The 17,505-nt window shown below is 40.1% G+C and overlaps 2 protein-coding genes across 2 annotated transcripts in view; both read left to right on the forward strand.

The window, feature by feature from the left end:
• tmem108 (transmembrane protein 108) overlaps positions 1-3,720 on the forward strand; it is a 37,519-nt gene extending 33,799 nt beyond the window's left edge. The window contains exon 7 of the mRNA XM_088322773.1: positions 2,936-3,720. Coding sequence (XP_088178899.1) covers positions 2,936-3,052 — 117 coding nt within the window. The 3' untranslated portion in view covers positions 3,053-3,720. The remainder of the gene's footprint in view (positions 1-2,935) is intronic.
• A 4,500-nt stretch (positions 3,721-8,220) lies between these two features.
• On the forward strand, positions 8,221-17,505 carry lztfl1 (leucine zipper transcription factor-like 1). Its single transcript, XM_088322740.1, has 9 exons — positions 8,221-8,477; positions 8,774-8,898; positions 11,184-11,378; positions 13,831-13,963; positions 15,686-15,751; positions 15,814-15,891; positions 16,398-16,562; positions 16,635-16,738; positions 16,821-17,505. The coding sequence occupies exons 1-9, from the start codon at positions 8,475-8,477 to the stop codon at positions 16,837-16,839; spliced, it is 888 nt and encodes a 295-aa protein (XP_088178866.1). The 5' UTR covers positions 8,221-8,474; the 3' UTR covers positions 16,840-17,505.

The raw sequence follows: 17,505 nt of genomic DNA on the forward strand, positions 1-17,505 counted from the left end.
AAAGATGTGAAGACCCCTGGGCTAAACAGTCATGCCGTCCCTTTTCTGGCTGTGTCTGCCTGTGCATCAATAACATTAAAGCCTAAGTTGTAAACAAACCGCTTGACAAATCTAGATAGATAGATAGATACTTTATTCATCCCTGAAGGGAAATTCACATTTCCAGCAGCATCCCTGAGCTGAGAACAGTACAATAATAAAGCAAAAAAGAATACAATATACAAATACCCAGTGTGACGTGCAAATGCCCACTGTAGCGTGTTATATAGAATAACTAAATAGTGCTACACAGAATACATATTGCAATAAGATTCGGTAATATGCAATGTAGGTGGTGTGGTTTACTGTGGGCATTTACTCTGCCGGGTAGAGTTAAAGAGCCTCATGTCATGAGGAAGAAAAGATCTCTTCTATATTATGTACGTGCAAATCTTTGTTGATTTCAGGTTCTTCTGAAAGCCATCATGTTCACAAAACGATCTGGACCGACAAAAGCACCAAAAGGCAGAGGAAGATGCTTTCTATTGCCAATAAAGTTGAACTTCTCCCCCAGCTAAATTGTTCTGTAGCTACATGCAGGTCATCTGCAATCCCTAGTTCTCTTGCGCCATTTCAAAAATGTTGTGGTTTCTTTAGGACAGGAGTCGGTAACCTATGGCTCACAAGCCAGATATGGCTCTTTTGATGAGTCCATATGGTAGATAAAATGCTACTTGTGATCATTTCCTATGTAGCGTTTGGTGCATGGATAGCTGAATATTCTCAGAATGAATGTTGTTCAGTCCAGTATATACAGGACACAATCTTACCTACAGTTTACTGCCAAGGTGTCACACCGACAGACTCTGTTTTGGCTGTCGCTTAAGAATCCTTTCTATGGAAGCTCATTAAATAATAAATGTCCACTGTTGAGACACCTTATGATAAAAAACCCACAAAACTGTAAACCTCCAAAAATCGCCAGCCAAGCACACAGAGCAATTTGATTGGGTGAGCGGTAGTGGTGGGTGGATCTCTGCGCACATAGCATGCTTACCCTCTCTCTCCCACGTGCCCACTGCGCTGGAGGGAAATACAGCCATAAACTTTTCAATTGCAGTTTTTTGTAATTTTTTTTACAAAACTGTGTTGCACCTTATTTTGAAACCATTATTTACAAAAAAATTAAGTTCAAAATGAGCCTCAATGATCTTAAGTTAATGTGGGAGGGAGACAGGTTCAAAGTGGTATATTTGTTGATATGGGACACAAGTTCTGGCATTATCATTTTAAAAATTCTATCAAATCATTCAACGTCACAAAGAAAAATGGAATGCGCTGAAAAATTAGCTTTTGTCTGAAAAGGGGGTTAGTTAGTTTTACTGAATCTTGTCTTAAAACATGAGGTGTAGATCTCTTAAAAAACAGGAGGACAACAGGACACAAACATTTATAACATTAGTTAATGAATGTAGATAATATATACAGTATGTGTTTCATTCCTTATTTACGTTATAGGACCGTTTTTTTGCAGCTCCAGACATTTCTTTTGTTTTATTTTGGGGTCCAATGTGGTTCTACAACATTTCAGGTTTCCAATCCCTGGAGTTTTCCATAACGTCCACATGATGGTGACAAAATATCATCTGAAGTAAAATACAAGTGTCCTTGTTGAGTTTAAACTTCAGTGGACCCTAAAAGAAGGGAAAAAGGTCATCAATTAATTCTGAACTTGCAAGGACAAACACGAAGATGAGCCTTCAAATAAGAGAATTCAATTCCCCATTTTCAGTCTTCTCCACTGTTGACGGTTCCTGGCCTGATTTTAGGTTGTTGCAAAGTTGGCACCAGTCCATTCCTTAATGTTTTCAGCTCCATTATTTTTCAGTCTTCCTCTCCTTCTGCCCCCTTGGACTGTCCCCTAACGTGACCATACCACTCCAGTCTTAGTCAACATTTCTTGGTAGGGTCCAATGTGCCCTCTGATGGTGTTGTGCACCGTTTCGTTAGTCACATGGGCTAAGTAGCTGATGCCTAGAAGTTTCCTGAAGCATCGCATCTCCATGACCTGGACTTTCTTTTACACTCAATGTATAAAAGAGTATTTAATAGTGATGGCTAAATGAAGCCCCACAAAGCAGTGAAGCCCTCAAGGGAAATACTCCACACACATGTAAGGGCTTCAAGATGATTCATGCCCTTGACTACGCTATCATGTGGACAGAAAAATGTATAATATGCTTATGTAAAATTCGCTCTGAATAGAAAAAATATATATACTTTTAGAGTTTACGGAGAGAGTAACAGAGTAAGACTGTATCATGAATTGTTCCGTGTTAATTTGTGCTTATGCAACAAGTGAAAAAAGGAGAGAAAACAAAGTGCTTATTTGTTTTTATTTAAAAACAATATCTTTTGCAAAGTTATTGGACAGTGAATTTCACCTGCTTATGAAAGAAACTCTTCCACGTAGTACAGATGAAGCAGTGGTGCATTGATGTGTGACAGCAAGTTTGTAAAGAATTTCAAGTGCACAATTTGATTTCCAATACAAAAGGGGTTTTTCAACCCTGCGGGCGTTTCTTTGACACTTTTATTTCGAAGCACACTCAAAGCTAGCGAATTATTTCCTGAATCAGTCATGTGGTACACCTGCTTTGCGGGATTTTAAACATCACCGCTTACGTCATCAACACACTCACGGTTCATGAAGCGCTCGTCTAAATTACTCTGCAAAGGCTTCAGGATCCGAGCCAAGAAGCACAACACAAGTATTTAATAAACAAATAAATAGTGGTTTCTACTTCACAGGTTTTTACTATTGCTGTACCTTTATGGAACGCAACCTTCGCAAAAAACTAGCTATTACTGTATTGCGATAAAAAAATTATTATTCATAGAAGAGGAGTGTTTTATTTTGAAAACTTACATATGTTTTCGTTTGTGCTCTTTACAGGATCTTGACAGTTGCCTGCCCCCCAATGGGGACTATGGCGGAGGGGGCGTAGTCCTGGTCAATCCATTCTGCCAGGAGAGCCTCTTCATTAATAGGGACAAAGCCTCCGCTGTCTAGCACTGGGTGGGGACCCCAGACCGGACCCCAGAGACCAGACCCCCAGTACCGGGACCAAACGCCCTTCTAGACTCGAATTCTCATCAGAGCGGGGAGGCTATGCTATTCCTTTCTTCTGATGTACAGTTTTTACACAATCACATGCCTTTTTTTCCACATCTCTGTAAATACACAAGCAGTTTAGATCTTTTCTTTTCCATCTTCAAGACTCCAAAGAATTGTATTTTTCTGTGCGAGCTTCATATGCGTTTACTACGACTCGTTCATCGAAACCTCTGAGAGTTTCGTCGAAACGTCAACCGCAAACGAAGACGGATTAAGAACTTTTCGCTAACTCGTTTGTAAACAAGGACAGTGAATCTCTGAATGTTTTTCCAACCATTCGCAGTTTGTTTTATCTGCAAACACATTTTGCCTTTTAAAGTTGTGCTGCGTTGTATAAAGCTGGGAATTTCCAGTGACAGGGCTCAAAGAGGTGTACTGCTCTTTCATTGCAGCATTCAGAATCGATTGTGTAGAAAAATTCATGCAAGCTGCCTGACATCTTTTTGTTTTACTTGCAGTCTGTTAAGCAATTATTTTTGTAATCAGCATTTAATCAGCAAGTCATTCATTATCGTTTTTTTTTTTGTCTGGTGCACAACAAACAAATAAAGGAGACTTGTCAACTATTCTTCATTTCTTGGCACACAGATCGACGTGACAACGTTACAATAGCGAGCAGTGTTGCATTGAGTCTGCTCGGAGTTTATTTTGAGGAAATGTTATGAGGACTGTCAAATATTGCATACTAGTGAAAATAAAAACATGTTTATTGCTGCCCTTGCGCTGGGTTGTGAGCATACTGTAAGACATTAAAGCGGTCCGTGGAACAGAAAAGGTTGCCGACCACCTCTTTAAGTGATACTTGGACGGTCTGCAAATCCTTCTTTTAGTGCTATTTGTTGCAGCTTGCATTGAAAACTGTAAACAAATCTCTGCTGAAAAAATAGCTCCTGCTAGGATAGCCTTTGTATATTTAATGGTAATGTAAAAAGAATCACAAGCTTTTTTCTAATCTTGCTTGATATTTCAGGGACACGTGGCACCTTTTTTCAGCGCGACATATGAGAGTAAACAACATGGAAGAGTATTTTACCAAAGGCATGGTGGGTGTTTTTACCAAAAGCAACAATTTAAATCGTAACCATGCCAGGATTTTTAGTCTCTCCTGCAGCTTCTGTCACCATTCTATGTCAGTTACTTCTCGCATGTGGTTTTGGTTGAAGCTACGGTTGGGGTTAAGAATTTTGTTTGGAAATAGAAAGCACTGGTAGCTGAACTGCTGAGATACCTGTATTACCCTCATGGGGTTGTAGGTTTGATCCTCAGTCAAGACAGTACAAATTCCAGAATTTGGCTTTTTGTTGGAGCAACTAAAAACCTAACTGTAGCTCTAGTCTAAACCTTTAACCTTGAATGTATTGCCTTGTAAAAGAGTGACAGCGATCTTACCATTAGAGTTACTAGCACTTCTACAGGTACTGACCAAAACAACCCCATTGCTAGCTTCAACCAAAACTCAAGCTAGGGTTAGAACATTGGTTATAATCAGAAAAAACGCTGATGGCTTAACTCCTAACATGGCTGTATTTCACTTACTGAAACTGAGTTTTATCCCAGTAAGGACCGTCCAAGTTCTAGGATTAGGGATTTCGTTGGAGCAACCAGAAGCTTAACCCTACCTCCAACCAAAATCTTAACCCTAGAATTCACACTGTCTTGACTGGGAATCAAACATTCAACCTTGAGTGTAATACAGATATGTTACCATTTGAGGTAGCAATGCTGTCACTGATTCGAACCCAAACTCTTAACCATAACCCTAGCTCCAACAAAAACAACCATAGTTATAGCCAAAGCCCTAACCCTTGCTCCAACCAAAACCCCAACACTAGTCCCAACACTTAACAGACTATGCATGGTCCCAACCCTAATTAAAGCAATAATCCTATCTCTGACTAAAACCTGAACTATACCTCAGACCAAAAACATAAACCTAGCTCCAACCAAAACCCTTAACTTCTTACTAGCTTGACAAGGGATCGAAACAACAACCGTGTGGGTATAACATACATTTTATCAGTTGACCTACCAGTACTTCTGCTTCGGATTAAATCTCTGACTCAAACCCTAGCTCCAACCAAAGCCACCCTAATCGAAGCAAAATCATAACGGCAGCTCCAACAACAGAGCCTTAGCTCTAGAATTTGTAATGCAAATCAGACACACAACACTGTGTACAGAAATCAAGCAGCTTACCAGTTGAGCTTTGATGGTGATCTTACCTAACCCAAGTTACAAACAAAAGCTTAACCCTAATTCCATCAGTAATCAATGGCTCCAAAACCAAGCCCCCTCATCCCAATGAACATGTTGGTTGGGTTTAGGATCGGACTCACAACCTTATGTGTGAAAACCAGGTATACTATCAGCTGAGCTACTGGAGTTCCCTTGTTTTCAACCAAAACACTAAATATATATATATTGATTTATGGCAACCAGTTCAGGGTGTCCCCTGCCCGAAGATGGCTGGGATGGGCTCCAGCACCCCCGCGACCCTACTGAGGATAAGCGGTGCAGCTAATGAGATAAGATATATATATATCCTGCGATTGGCTGGCAACCAGTTTAGGGTGTCCCCTGCCCACTGCCCGAAAAAGGCTGGGATGGGCTCCAGCACCCCCGCGACCCTACTGAGGATAAGCGGTGCAGCCAATGAGATGATTATATATATATATATATATATATATATATATATATATATATATACATATATATATATATATATTTCTTTAACTAGCTCAGCAAACCAAGTCTTTTATTCTATTTTTAGGAAATAAGATTAGAATCACAGTTTCTATCAGACATTTTTTTTCGTCTTCACCAGACTGAATCTAATTAATTTCAAATTAATTTCATCATGTAATTAGATTTTAGGAATTTATATTCTTACTCTCTATTTACTACACTAACTCTACACGTCCCAATAGTAATCAACCAGCCTTTTAGAATGTGCTCAATTGCCGTGCGGTCAGCTATTTGTGCCGTCCGTCATGGTGCCCATACTTCCTGTGACTGCAACGTGGCGTCACGTGCAAAGGGTCATTCTGTACACCTACCACCTTATCCAAAGATCACATTACATATGGACTTGTTATAAAAAAATTAAAACGAAAAGAGACCAATACCTTTTATGTGTAGCAAAAAAAATGTTACCCACAAAAAAAAATTCACTCATTTGGTGGTTAAATCTTTGAAAATGATAATCATCCCCAATGTGCAAATCATATGTAATCTGCTTAAGAATCAGACCGCTGTGTGGAGTTTGAAATGTCACCATTATTGTTTTTCTTTTAACTTTATTTATTTTATAATTTCTGATTTCTTTGCATTCCTGCAGCATTTTGTGTTCCCTTGAAAATTGTTATCTTTGTAGTGTTTTCCAACTAAATCGGCATAAAAAAGTCAATGATCAATTAAAAAAATATATATATTTTAAAAAAATGTAAGATGTTTTTTTTATATGAATCGGTCTCGAGGCGCTCTCTGCTGGATTAAAGTGGTACAATACTACAGCTTTTGCCCTCTCAAGGAAATGCAATGCACCCATTTGCATTAATTTACCGTGCCGAGAGGGTCTTATAAATCGTGCACAAGTAAAACCCGACGAGGAAAATAGTTGCCAACGCTTTTCTTAATAGATCTTTATCGATTCTTTGTGGCTATATCTCATCAGTGTATTTTTGCTGTCCTCCATTTTACATCACACACAAATTGAAAGTTAAAAAAGGCGGAGAATATTCCAAGGTATGATTAACATTATCAAGAATATATTCTCAGTGCATGTTTTTCACATTTGTTGGTGATAGGAATGAATGGAGAGGTGTTGTAAAAGGATAGTGGGATGTTTGGACGCGTTCTTAGGGATGGGCAGGGCACCCGTATGATGCGGCAGGGGTAAACCAGTGAAAGATGTCGGGCCCTGCTGTTGAACAGAAGAGTGTGTTGTGTCACCCCGACCCGAGTGACATGGCCGCTTTCTTGTGTCCCGTTTCATCTGGAGGGACGAAAGCATGACCAACTTGAGTGCCAAGGTTCTTTACTTGTTTGGGCATTTGGGTTGGCCATGGTCCAAACATTTTTGTGTGTGTTTTTTGCTATTTTTTCCCTTTTTTATTTTCTTTGTTATTGTATGTGTTTGTCTTGCTGTCGGTCACCCCTCTCGAGGGATATGGCCAAAGTAGATAGATAGATAGATAAATAGACATGTTTTTCATAAAAAATTTTTTTTCAATAATTGCTTTGTCGAGTTTTCGAAAATGTGTTTGTGTTGGACTTTTTATCCAATCATTACTCAGCTCTCGTATGTTGCCAGGCTGTGACATCTGCCGTCATAATTCAGAATAAAACGCCATAGTGGCAACGAGCCAATCAGCTCTGAAATGACGTCATAAAAATGAGTGTCTTTTGATTGGTTGGTCGCTTGAACATCCGCGTATACTTCTCGACGTCACAATTAAGCCCGCGGTACATTGAAAACAGTTCAATGTCAATTTAACGAGTTGATTTATTAATTCAACCAATAATATTTGCACAGTTTGGGATTTTAAAGTGATTTCCCTGTTTCACCCTGACATGTTTTTATTTATTTTATTCCATGGTATTTTGATTGTTTCTATATTTGGTTGTACTGTACAGTTAGTGCAATATTGCTGTGAAATCGTGTATGGAAACGTTTTTTTCGTTTTGTGAAATAAAGCATTCAAAAACCACCAACAACATATTAATGTCGGATTGTTTGTCGGAATTAACGAATCTTACGGGATTTGCTTGTATATTTATCAATAGCCAGTAACTCTTGTGGGCGTTTGTTTTACTTGAGTTTTGTCAAATAAATAAACGCCTTTTGGGGGTTGGAAAATTGCATTTTTTTTCAATAGTTATGTTGCTTTATATCTTGACATTTGACTTTACGGTCAAAGAAGCCCCCTTTCTCGTTTCTTTCCCAAAACCTCTCAATGGATAGACTCTAAAATACGTCAAAGTTGAACAAATAATTGGTTTATTTTAAACAAAGGATGACATGATTCTCAGCGCTTTAAATATCTGTGGGTTACGAAGTGACATTGAACGCACCGCTCGTAACCAAGGCAATGACGCTCTCGTGGGCTCTGTTGCAAACACTTAGCTTCGCTGCTAGCTTGCATTAAAGCCGAACATTTTCTTCGCAAAATTATTTCTTTTGAGTTTCAAAATTTGCCCCAAGGACACAACTACCTTTCTGCAGTATTTTGTTTCCCAGATTTCACAATTGGACGTGTGTCGTCTTCATTTTGCCTGCCGATTTTCATCAGCTAGCCAGCTTAAGTTCACAGCCAACATGGTGGGTCACCTTTTATTTACCTTTTCGTCATTTCAACTTGACAAAAGATGTTTGCACCGATGACCTGTTGCTGCCCTCTCGGTTTCTCCTGAAAAATAGTTCTGTGGTAACACTAAGATTTTCAAATCACCTGATAGGAAAAACAAGCTCATATAGTGCCTGGATTTTCTTGCATCATCTTCTAGAGAATTGTTTTTATTTTACCAGAGAGTTATGTAGTTTTAACCTGCATGTAAGCAACAATAAATGATGCACATGACTTTTGTGTGTGGAATTCAATGTTTTGTGTTTTGCAGGCTGAGAGTGGCTGCAACGATCATCATCAGAACGAGGTGATCAAGTACAGAAGATTTGCTCGCTCCGAACGCATGTTGAGTCTCAAGACTGTTGATAGCTGCTTCAAAGAATTTAAAGACAGGAGGTGGGTAAATCCCCCAAAAATTGCAAATTCCGATTTTGTCTATTTCCAGGTACTCAAATCGTTTTCAGATTGGGACAAAAATCAAGTCTCACTCATGCTACTTTGAGATGACGTTGGTGTAGGCAATACTTAGAATTTTGGTATCGATCCGATTCAAGTAAATACAGTGGGCTCTCTTACTACATACAGGATGAATTTATTCCCGGTGGAGCTCATATCTAGAATTTCTTGTATCTCGAACAATCCTTAAGAAATATATGAAAAGGAATTAATTTGTTCCCGGACCCCACAATGTATAAGGATATCCTACTGAAAACTTAAACACATTCAAATAATCACTGAACTTTAAAAAATATATACAATAATCCTGCATTTCTTTTCTAAGTCATGGTTCCAAAAAGAAACAGTGAACACTATTTTTCCTTATAATTATCTCATCTCTCATCTCATTAGATCTACCGCTTATCCTTATTAGGGTTGCGGGTGGGCTGGAGCCCATCCCAGCAATCTCCGGGCAGTGGGCAGGGGACACCCTGAACTGGTTGCCAGCCAATCGCAGGGCACACGGGGACAGACAACTCACTCGCTCAGTCACACCTAAAGACAATTTGGACTGGCCAATTCACCTGAAATGCATGTCTTTGGAATGTGGGAGGAAACCGGAGTGCCCGGAGGAAACCCACGCAAGCACGGGGAGAACATACAAACTCCGCACAGTAAGGCCGGTGGCTGGATTTGAACCCACGCAGGAGGTTCCCAAGACCGTGCCGCACACGCCCTAACCACTGCGCCGCCGTGCTGCCCCTTATAATTATTATACATTAAAATACTCTACTCTGAAAGCCTACAGGCTCAAGCAAGTTTTTAACAAATAAAAGTACAATATAAACTTTATTTTTTTCTTTTACAAATGACTCCTGTACTGTCAAATAACAAAGGAGACTGTTAAGCCAATCAGAATGCGAAACAATATGCGAGTTTATTATGGAGTTAGCAGTCTTAGGCACTTGTCTCACTAGTGGTAGCATCTAAAAACTCTTGTAACCTCAATTTTCTTTCATATGACGTAGTGCAGTGATTAGCACATTGGCCTCACATGCGAAAGTTTCCCGGTTCAAGACTGGGTGGAAAGATATGTTGACCTGGAGAGAGATGGGCGCTACCTAGCTGTACTTGGCCAAGACAATTTCACAGGAAATGCTGCCCCTAGGACCTTAGTGGTTAAGGGATCGAACCAAATAACTAACCATGACAGGCAAGATTTTTCCTCAAAAGACATCTATCTCAAATTTTTCTTAGCTAACGTATTTTACAAACTTTGAGACGCATTTTTTTATAGTTTGGCCGTGGGTGGGACTTCTACTCCAATTAGACCTATATGTGGAATTATTAACACATCATTATACCAATGACATTATTTTTTATTACCAGTACTGTATATCACTTCTCATGTTATTTTCACACCAAACCGCACGAGGGGCGCTCTAGGCCTGAGTTGCTCATTTTAACCCTGCCCTGTGTGGGTGCAGTTTTTTCGAGAAGGAAACGGCTTATCGTCAACCTCCCAAGTTGGAGGAGTTGTCTACCGGTAAAAGTGACACAGAGGATAAATATGTCATTGGATTTAGAGATTTGAAGTGAAGGTGATAGTTTGGCAAGCGTGTTCTTTATGCTAGAGTTTTTTGAATAACTTTTAATATATTACGCCGTTACTTGCATTCCTAAGACATGCACGCACGTGTAGCGTTGGTATAACGTGTCCTTTTTTTTTAACATGTATTCATACTTGAACTTGCCTTTCAAAAATACATGTACGTTGGTTTTTATCAAATAAATTGCCCCCAAAATACTCTACTTTATCTATGGCTTTCCCTTCTTAATCATGCATTTTTGGGCTGGTGCAATCTATACTCTTTAGAGACGTATAGTCCAGAAAATACAGTAAATTAGCTTGGGTGTTAAGAAAGATCTTGGGGGTAGGATTAAATTAGCATATCCTTGTTCCTATTCATCTTCAGACATGTAAGTCAACATTGTTTTTGTTTCTGTTTTTTGACGTGTAGTTTTGTTTTAGTTTTTATCATGCTCGAAATAAAGTTTCATTCATTCATTTAAAGGTTTGGAAAACTGCTCTCTATTAGTAGAGCCTGGAAATTCTCATAACTTGAGTTTTCGGCAATATTTTTGCTTGTATATTGATTTGCGACTGCACTCGCTTAGTATCTATGATTTCAATATTTGCATCGATCCGCCTGTCTTTTGACGCTGAAGTTGTGCACCGGTAGGCTGGTGGAGAACATCTTCACGGCGGACGAGGTTGGAGAGATGTTGGCCGCTCTTCATTCTTTTGTTCGCGGCGAAGTGGAGACGGAAATGACGTACGCGGCCAACGCCAGCGCTGTCATGCTGGAGCAACTATTCCTGCAGGCACAGAAGTTCGACGTGCACCTCCAGATCGACGTTTCGCAAATGGCCAACAGGTTACAACTAAATCTGCTTTCTTTCTTTCTTTTTTTTTTTTTAACTTATTCAGAGCTCTCGGTTGTCATGGAGATGAGCTCTCACTTCTATTCGGTTTGATTCACTCATAACATGAATAATGGGAATATCTTGCTTATGGTCCAAGATGATGATCTCATTTCGTAGACTTGCAAATTTTACAACTTCTTTGCTGACTATAAGATGCACACACACCGCGGTACAGTTCTGAGGTTCATGGGATCAAATCCAGTTAGTTAACAGCCTTCCTGTGCGGAGTTAGCATGTTCTCTCCCTGCTTGCGCGGGTTTCCTGCGAGCCCTCCGGTTTCCTCTCACATTCCAAAAACATGCATTTTAGGGTTATTGGCTGGTCCAAATTGTCCCTGAGTGTGAATGAGCAGGCAGATTTTATGTCCCTGTGCGCCCTGCGACTGGCTGGCAACATGTTCAGGATGTCCCCTGCCCACTGCCCGAGGATGGCTGGAATGTGCTCCATTACTTAATCAGGATAAGCAGAGCAGATAATGGATGGATGGAAGGCGCACTCTTAAAAAGTATTTGTGAAATAACTCATACTAGCATAATGGGCCGGTGTTGCTGGGCTTAGCAATCTACTTGAGCGAGGTTGTTAGGGCCGTGGTTTGTTGAAAAAGTACCAGGGAGCCACTAGGGAGTGCCAAAGAGCAGTATGACCACATGCAGCTCCACAGCCGCAGATGTCTATTGATTTTGTTTGTATTTATTGGGGGTTTCTTAACACGAAACCTAGCTTAAACACTCCCAAAGGCCTTAATTACTACTGTGTAAATGTACACGAAAAGCCGTTTCAGAGGGTATTTGCACCAAACATTTTTTTACAAGGTATGTTTGATGTATTTTTGAGCATTTTAATGTTAAGCTGGTACGAGTCACGTCAAAGACACTCAACATAATACGTCAGTTCTGTTACATTCCCACAAAAGTAATGTTTGCGTGAGGGGACATATCATGCCGGGAGTGCATTTTTCTGGTACAACACCGATAACTGGTAACCATCCTGACCTCTATAAACTTTTAGAATAGCATTGCTAATGTTATCCTTAGTTTCTTTAAAGAGCGCCATCTGTGCTTTCCGACAAGGTGAGCCACCTCATCCGACAGCTGCACAATATTCGTTTAATTGTTCATATCAATGGTGATGAATAATAGTATAGCTGTTTTTGCTATTTATTACGGGTTACTACCGCCCGTCATGGTGTCTTCACATGTGTGCAAAGGGTCAATATCTGCAATGAGTTGAAACGTTTTTGCTGACCACAATCGCTAAACATTGTATGCAACGTACATCGAACCCAGGTCGCAACAGTGAGAGCTTTGAACCCAAGCCCCTCGAACACCGGTGATGAAAAGGCACTCAATTTTATCTCAATATCACACTATTTTCATTCATTTTACCAGAGATAAATTTAGAAAATGGATAAAAACAGAAAGTCGTCCTGAAAGATATAAATAAACGCAAAATAGCACGATGAAGGGAAACCATTCATAATAACAATTGACAACACAAATAATAATAATAATCATAATACATTGTATTTTGAACTGCCTTTCAGGACACCCAAGGAAGTTGGCTGACCGGGTGATGTTATTTATATGAGAGTTAAAGGAGAGTGTCCGATCGAGGATGAGACCCAGACTCTTGACCAGAGAGGAGGGAAAAACTGAGGAATTGTCAACAGAAAGAAAGAAGGAGTCAACTTTGGAGTGGGTGGATTTGGTGCCAATAATAAGTAGTTCCGTTTTACTGCTGTTCAGTTTTAGGAAGTTGACGGTGAACCATGATTTTATATCAGAAAGGCAAGAGTAAAGGTCAGGGGGTGGGAGAATCGAGTTGGGTTTGCAGGACAGAGCCCTGAGGCACTCCCAGAGGAGACTGGAGAGAGGTTGGAGGAGAAGGACTTAAGTTGAATGAAATGAGTGCGGCCAGAGAGGTACGAGTGAAACCATTGGAGGGTTGTGTGGGATAGATCAAGTGAAGAGTCTGCTCAGAAGGATAGAATGGCAAATGGTGTCAAAGGCAGTACTTAGGTCGAGGAGGATGAGAATGTAAAATAATCCAGAATCAGTGCCTAGGAGGAGGTCGTTTGTGATCTTGATAGGTGCAGTTTCAGTGCTGTGGCGCACAGAAACAGGACTGAAATGGTTCAAGTAAACTTTTGGTCAACGTGTTTTAGGGGAGCGTTAGAGTCCGCAACCCTACCAGAGTTTCTGCGTGTTTAGTGGATCAGAATGATTTGATTGCTGAGGAAGAGTTGTGGTGAGTGAAGATCCTGCGGGATCACCTGCATGTTTCCCCTTCAGTTGTTTTGGGCATAAAGCCCCGTGTTGTAAACCTGCACTGATGGTGACCAACCTCATCTTAAAGTTCTTCTTTTGTATGCGCTCAGTAAGGTCAGTCTCTTGCCCCCTGCAGGGAGCTTCTGCCCGAGGAAGTGGTGGCCTTCGAGAAGACGGGCTTCAAAGTTAGTGATCAGATAAAGCGGGAAAACAGCAAAGCAAAGTTAGCGGCGCTCAACCAAGGCAGATCTCAGGAACTTCTCAATAAGGTGACCCTCTCCTTTCATTGCTGATTGCATGTAGAAGCCTGAAAACTTTTAGTGCGGTGTTTCTCAACTGGTGGATCAGGACCCAAAAGCAAGCCCTTGCTAAAATAATGCTAAGAAAATAAAAATACAAGGTTAAATGACCCTCCTTAACATTACATTGTGATAATGAGCTGACATCTGCCATTTCTTACCACAGAAAAAGACTGGTAACGTTTTTATTACACATGTTGAGCATGGCCAAACGCAGATACGGCGGAGTGTAAATGAGATATAGATTTTATTATATTGAAGACAAGGCCACTGAGGTGAAATGTTTTGGATTTCATTAAAAATGTATGTGTGTATTAATTGACCTCCAGATGTCACTGAATTGCATCGTGCAACCGAAAAAAGTGTCTAAAAGCACAAAGAAAAATACAAACTACAGTGACATGAAAGTGACCAAAAGCTTCATTTTTCACAACCTTTTGCGGGAAAAGAAAAAAGACTTAAAAGAAAAAGAGAAAAAAGAAGATGAGAAAAAGAAAAAGAGATAAAAAGAAAATACTGAAAAAAAGAAGGAATAACTGAGAAAATGAAGTGAAAGAGAATTTTCAAACGCAACACAGTACTTATTTTCTCACAGCTAGACAAACTGTTGAAAAAACCCCAAAGATGATTGGTGTCAACAAGTCTAGGTGGTGTATTGTGACAATGTTACCAATCCATGGTGACGATGTTGTCAGCTACCAGTGATCGAAACCATCCTGATAATGGGCAAGACTAGATCAGTCTAAAACAATTAAAATTGTTATATACCCAATCTGAAACGATCATAAAACAAATAATGTGGGCAAAACATATACATTGACAAGTTTGTTTTTAAAACAAACCCCAACACACATAAAATTATTACGTTATCACAGCTGCTTACTTGCGAACATCTATCAAATAAAAAAATAAAATAGAGTCCATTTTTAAAGCACTTATAGATAAATTAACACTCGAATTGGTGTATAAAAACATTAAGTGTACAATAAGAAGATACAATCCCCTCCTTTATTAACAACTAAAAATACATAATTCAGACACACGCAATGGTTAAAATACAATTAGCACAAAATAAAGTATAGAATTAAAATGTGATAACAAGGCACAGACTAACCATGTGAGGAAAGGGACCTGAGGGAGGCTTATCCACACTGATCGGGATGGCAGCAGATGGCCTCAGGAAATAATTTTCAGCCATTAAACCACACCCTATACCAGTATGCCCCCCAAGGAAATACTGAAAGAACAAAAGTAAAAAAAACAACTGCAGAAGAACATAAAAATGTAATGTAAAACGTATAGTATGTCATTCTAAAAGGGCTAGTAATTGAAGTCAAAGTAAATACAAATCTTCAATTATAAGCCATATTACAAAAGTGTGTCTTGAGCCTCTTCTAAAAAATATCAAGGGCCCCTTGGACCTGATTTCCTCCAGCAGACCGTTCCATAGGTGAGGACCAAGGTTGCCTAATGCATCTTCACCATTGGTTGGTTTTGGTCCCTCAGCCGAGGAACAGTCAACAAACTTCTTCCAGAGGACCTCAGGGGCGGCGACGATTGATATAATAAAAGCAATTTTTGGCAGATAGGATAGCCCAAGACCATGAGAAACTAATAAGAGCACGTTAAAAATCAATCCTGATGAACACGAGCTAATGGAGCCATTTTAAAACTGGTGTTGTGATGTTTCAGGAGATGTCTAAACTCCAAGAGGAGAACGACAAACTCAAAGCCAAACTACGCACGTTAGAATCACAGGTAAGGAAACAAAAACAATCCATGTCCTGTTCCCTCATTTTCATTCAATTTCATTTGTCCAGACCATGAACGTGCTCGACGAGAAAACCAAGGCCCAGAAAGCCCTGGAAGACCTCCAGAAGTTGCAAGGGGACAAACAGGTAGAGGTGACATTAGCCCATCCTAGCCATCTCCGGGCAGTGGGCAGGGGACTGGCAGCCAGTTCAGTGATATAATATCTCCCTTTTTTAAGGACTGAATCTGATTATTGGCATAATAATGTTATAAGGCTTATTCAGAATTGCATTTAAACATATTGATGAATAAAGATAACGATAAAATAAATCTCATGTACAGATAGGACATAAATGCAATGAAAAATGTTTTTAGCGGGGCAGGATGATGCACCATTTTCCTTTGGCAGGGCGGATTAGCATGCCCCCAGGCTGTAGTTTGCCCACCCCTGGTTTAGTCTTTTACTGTTTTGGCCGTCTACCCACACACGACTCAGCCTCACCACTGTGCTAATGTGGTCTTAACTGGATAACATTTGCAAGAGTCCTTTTAGATAGGAATGCGCCAATCAAAAACAGTTCACAGCAACCTAGCGAATCAGCTCAAGTCTTGTAACATTTGAGAGGCCTAATCTAACACTTTATTCTTTCAGCTGAAAGAAATCAGCAGTCTTGAGAACACCATGGCCGCCCTCCAAGAGGACTTTCAGCGCTCGCTGAACAACAGCGCAGCTTCTCAGAAAGACCTGCAGGACGACTTGCTCCTGGCCAAGCGACAGCTTCAAACCGTGCAGGAGCAGCTAACCATGGCTGAGAAGGTCCGTCTTCAATACCCGATTTGTGCGTCTTTGCCATTTGAACCTGGTTTAACGACGCACGGGTCTCTGCAGGAACTGGACAAAAAGTTCCAGCAGACTGTGGCTTATCGCAACATGAAGGACATGTTGACTAAGAAGAACGAGCAGCTTAAGGACATCCGAAAACGATTGCGCAGGTACGCCACAAAAACACTAAAAGGTGTTCAAGACCTCACATTTCAAATCAAAAGTCAAGATGCTAAACCATTTGCCTTTTAGATACGAGCCCGATGAATGATGGTCCGGCACCTGAAATGCATTCGGGACTCAAACGGACCAAAGCAGCACTTCTGACAGAATGAGTTTTTATTTTATTTTTTGCCGTCCTCATCAGAATTGGACAAATAATAAAAAGGAAAAAGCCACCGCATGTTTTGTGACTGCTGCTGACCAAGTCAATGTTCTTCTCTCCATCCATATGGACAGCAATGCTAATGCTAACAGCATCCTCAAATGCTTTAATTGTATTATTTTCGGAATAGTTTGGATGTCCCTTTAAACATAGCCTTAAATTTTGTACAGAGGATGGATCCTGCCGTATGAAGGAATAAACGAATACCTACTAATATATACCATAGAAATAAATCTGTCAGGATTTGACACACCCTCCCTTCCCTCATAGGGTGCCAAGCGGTTGTGGAACAAGACCCACATCTGCCTAATCTTTCCACGCCTAATTGTGATTACCCCCATCGGGGCTCGCCCTATGTAAATGTTAGATGGCGCACTGTGTCGGGTTATCATCAATTATCACCATAAATTTCACCGTCACTCAATTTCCAGGTTCATCCTGGTTTGTGAGGTTTGATTTTTGTCTTCTAGTATGAATAGTTTGTTAATTGTTCATTGATCATTTGTTTGTTACTTTGATGATTTTGTTATTAAAGCCCATCATTGTTGAGCA

This window comes from Urocampus carinirostris, chromosome 18 (genome assembly GCF_059441175.1).
Source record: "Urocampus carinirostris isolate Australia breed hairy pipefish chromosome 18, RoL_Ucar_1.0, whole genome shotgun sequence".
In the NCBI taxonomy this organism is placed as follows: Eukaryota; Metazoa; Chordata; class Actinopteri; order Syngnathiformes; family Syngnathidae; genus Urocampus; species Urocampus carinirostris.

What these genes read in the sequence shown, in the direction of transcription:
- lztfl1 (XM_088322740.1), top strand. An exon ending in GTTTCGCAAATGGCCAACAG is followed by an intron (nt 11,379 to 13,830) that starts GTTACAACTAAA and finishes TGCCCCCTGCAG; the next exon opens with GGAGCTTCTGCCCGAGGAAG. An exon ending in CTCAGGAACTTCTCAATAAG is followed by an intron (nt 13,964 to 15,685) that starts GTGACCCTCTCC and finishes GTGATGTTTCAG; the next exon opens with GAGATGTCTAAACTCCAAGA.